This window comes from Eimeria mitis, genomic scaffold (genome assembly GCF_000499745.2).
Source record: "Eimeria mitis Houghton genomic scaffold, Emh_scaff2018, whole genome shotgun sequence".
Classification (NCBI taxonomy): domain Eukaryota; phylum Apicomplexa; class Conoidasida; order Eucoccidiorida; family Eimeriidae; genus Eimeria; species Eimeria mitis.
The window spans coordinates 1,876-6,049 of NW_013570340.1; the positions used below are offsets into that span (position 1 = coordinate 1,876).

General features: G+C 49.9%; 1 protein-coding gene across 1 annotated transcript in view; it reads left to right on the forward strand.

Moving 5' to 3' along the window:
• EMH_0047400 (uncharacterized protein) overlaps nucleotides 1-1,668 on the forward strand; it is a gene marked incomplete at both ends in the record, with an annotated part of 3,087 nt that extends 1,419 nt beyond the window's left edge. Inside the window, one exon of the mRNA XM_013496275.1 lies at nucleotides 1,142-1,668. Coding sequence (XP_013351729.1) covers nucleotides 1,142-1,668 — 527 coding nt within the window. The remainder of the gene's footprint in view (nucleotides 1-1,141) is intronic.
• Nucleotides 1,669-4,174: the final 2,506 nt, after the last annotated feature.

Here is a 4,174-nt window from a genome sequence, read left to right on the forward strand (position 1 = left end):
TGCGCCTCAGGAGACCCCCTCAGCGATATGCGTTTTGTTTCTGCTGCTGCTATGGCTAATGCTGCTGCTGTTGCTGCTGCAGCTGCTGCTGCTGCTGCTGCTGCTGCTGCTGCTGCTAGCAGCAAGGCCTTAGGGGCGATGAGAGCAGCAGCAACGCTGCAGCTGTCTATACACCGCGGCAGCAAAAACACCTCCCTGTACACCTCAAAGCGATCCCAAGTTTGCTGCAGTGTAAATTCATTTCAGCAGCAGCAACAGCAGCAGCAGCAGCAGCTGCTGCTGCTGCTGCCGCTGCTGCAGGTGACCCCGAGTGCTCGCGTGGCTGGCTGCAGCCCTTCCCCTCANTGCTGCTGCTGCTGCCGCTGCTGCAGGTGACCCCGAGTGCTCGCGTGGCTGGCTGCAGCCCTTCCCCTCAGCCCCGCCTTTGCTGCTGCTCAATGAAGCAAATAAATAAATTAAAAATATATTTAATTTAAATCCTAGCTGCTGCTGCTGCTGCTGCTTCTGCTGCTGCTGTTGCTGCTGTTGTTGCTGCTGCCGCTGACGCAGGGGGGTCGGAAGGAGACAGCAGCAAGCCAAGCCACTGCTGCTGCTGCTGCTGCTGCTGCTGCTGCTGCTGCTGCTGTCTCCTGCCGCTGCTGCTGCTGCTGCTGTCTACTGCTGCTGCTGCTGTTGCTGCTGCTTACGCTGCCAGTGCGATTTGTAACACCACAAAGGGACAGTAGGGAGCTGCCTGTACACCTGAGCCGCAGCAGCAGCAACAATACCAGCAGCAGCAGCAACAACAACAGCAGCAGCAACAGCAGCACGAGGCAATGAAGTATATTCTATATACTAGCTTTAAGCTGCTGGCTGCATGCGCCCCTGTCTTGCTGACCCTCCTTTTGCTGCAGCAGCAGCAGCTGCAGCAGCAGCAGCNCTGCAGCAGCAGCAGCTGCAGCAGCAGCAGCTGCAGCAGCAGCAGCTGCAGCAGCAGCAGCTGCAGCAGCTGCAGCTGCAGCAGCAGCAGCAGCAGCTGCAGCAGCAGCAGCCTCAGCGGCAGCAACGACAGCTCTAGCAGAAGCAACAGCAGCTGTAGCAGCAGCAGTAGCAACCGCTTTAGTGACAGCAGATGCAACTTAAGCAGCAGCAGCAGCAACAGGTCCAGCAGCAGCAGCGGCACCCGAAATAGCAGCAGCAGCAGCAGCAGCAACACCTGTAGCATCAGTAGCAGGAGCAGCGGCTTTAGCAGCACCAGCAGCAACAGCAGCGACCTCAGAGGCAGCAACGACAACTGCAGCATCAGCAGCAGCAGCAACTGCTGTAGCAGCAACAGGAACAGCTGTAGGGGCAGCAGCAACAGCTGTAGCTGCAGCAGCAACAGCTCTAGCAGCAGCAGCAACAGCTGTAGCAGGAGCAGCAGCAGCAGTAGCAGCAGCAACAACAGCTCAAGAAGCAGCAGCAACAGCAGCAGCAGCAGCAGCAACAGCAGTAGCAGCAGCAGCAGGGACAGCCGTACTAAAAATTGGAGACAGCCAGGAAAGACCCATCACTGAGGCGCAGCAGCAGCAGCAACAGCAACAGCAGCAACAGCAGCAGCAGCAGCAGCAACAGCAGCAAAAGCAGCAGCAGCAAAAGCAGCAGCAGCAAAAGCAGCAGCAGCAAGAGCAACAGCAGCAGCATCAGTAGTAGTTGTTGTAGTAGTAGCAACAACTGCTGCTCGCAACCCCCTAAACCCCAAAAACCCTAAACCCTAAACCCTAAACCCTAGACTCTAAACCCTTGCGCCCTGAGCCACTCCAGCCTAAACCCTAAACCCTAAACCCCAAACCCTAAACCCTAAACAACCCTCCTACTCTACACCCCAAGCCCTAAACCCCAAACCCTAACAGCCAAACCCTAAACCCTAAACACCAAACCCTAAACCCTAAACCCTAAACGCTAAACATTAAACCCCGAATCCTAAAATGCAAACCCTAAACCCAGAAGAATAAACCCTAAACGCTAAACCCCAAATCCTAAACCCTAAACCCTAAACCACAAACCCTAAACCCCAGAGAATAAACACTAAATATTAAACCCCGATTCCTAAACTCCAAACCCTAAACCCTAAACCCTAAACCCCGAAGCATAAACCACAAACCCTAAACCCCAAGGAATAAACCCTACACTCTAAACCCCAAACCCTAAACCCCGACGTATAAACCCTAAACATTACACCCCAAACCCTAAACCCCGACGTATAAACCCTAAACACTAAACCCCAAACCCTAGACCCCAAGAAATAAACCCTAAACACTAATCCCCAACACTAAACCCTAAACCCTAAACCCCAAACCCTAAAACGCAAGCCCTGAAACAAGTATCCCTAAACCCTAAACCACAAACCCTAAAACACAAACCCTAAACCCCAGAGAATAACCCCCCGAACCCAAACACTACCCCGCAAAACCCTAAACCCCAAACCCTAAACCCTAAACCCTAAACCCCAAACCCTAAACCCCAAACCCTAAACCCTAAACCCCAAACCCTAAACCCTAAACCCTAGACCCGCATCCCTCCGCCGGACAAAACAAAGCTTAAATCGCCAAGGATAAATGATGAGTTGTTTGTTGTTTGTTGGTTAGGGTTTAGGGTTTAGGGTTTAGGGTTTAGGGGGAAGGTCTGAAGGGCCAGTTGGCTGCATTGGTGGGGCCTTCAGGAGCTAGCAAGGTGTTGTTATGATGGTGTTGTTGTGTGGGGTTGTTGTGAGTGTGTTTATGGTGGTGGGGTTGTTGTTGTTGTAATAGATATTGGTGAGTTATGTTGTGGGGTGTTGTTGGGATCGTGTGTGGGGTGTTGTTGGGATCGTGTATATTAATTTTTTTTGTGTGTTTCTGTCTCCCAACATATAAATAATTTTTTAATAAAGATAAAACATGAGAGACAGAAGCTCTATCTTCTGCTTTAGGTTGAACTAATAAATCAAATACTACTTTTGCTGCTTCAGCACAAAGAGGAAATCTATGTGTTTGTCTATCCAGCCCCAAAGCCTCACGAGCGCATGCAACCCATATTTTAGGTTCTACAGCCCAACCTTCTTGTGGGCCCCTATATTCTAGGGGCCCGGGGCCCCCTGGACTCTTCAACCCATCAACAACCCTTCTCCCTATTAAAACTTCAGCTATAGATAACCCAGCACCCCATGCATCTGAAGCAACACCAATAGATATTTGTTTAGCTTGTTCTATATTTTTTTCTTTCTTAGAATGAAACTCTAACATTTTTTGTTCCGGGCTTTCATACCAACTTGTCCCCCCAGTAAAATCTTTTGCACTGTGTGTACTAGCAGTCCCCAAATCTATAACTTTAACATCTATTTTTTTTTCGTTTGTATATGGAGATATATAAAAGTCTAATACTATATTATCAGGCTTAATATCATTATGTCTTATACCTAAATATGCATACTGTGATATTCTTTCTAGAGCTATACAACACCATAATATTTTATGCTGTTCATACACCTCAGCTGTTTTTTTATTAAATATATATGTATGTTCTGTTCTTATTACGTCAAAAAAATCAGGCCCTGATAGTTTACGAGTTATTAATACACTTCTACCGGGATTCTTTCTATCTAAATAATATCCTAAGAGCTCAGCACATGGCCACGCATCTTCTTGTCTTGTATACACCTCCTGCTGCTGCTCCTGCTGCTCCTGCTGCTGCTCCTGCTGCTGCTGCTGTTGCTGTTGCTGCTGTTGCTGCAGCAGCAGGCCTAGTCTCTGGTGTATGTACAGGTGACATTCTATCTCTCTTTTTATACTTCTCCCGTCTCTCATATTTCCATCTTCAACAAACTTCATTGCAACGGGAAAAGCACAACCAGGCTCAAGAGGAGACAGCCAGCACGCTCTATGTACCTTTCTTTTGCTGCTGTTTTGACTTATTATTCTCTCCTCTATATGGGGCCACAGCCGCAGCTCAGCCCTATCGAAGCATCCCCCCTCTAGGGGGGGGTGGGGGAGCTGCAGGGGCCCCCGGGGGTCGTATAGGCGACGGTACTGACACAGGGGCAGCAGAGAGGGGCCCCTATACCCCACACAGCTGCTGCTGCTGCTGCTGCTGCTGTTGCTGTTGCTGCTGTTGCTGCTGCTGCTGGGGTTGTTGTTGTTGCTAGGGTTGTTGTTGCTGTTGCTGCTGCTGCTTATCG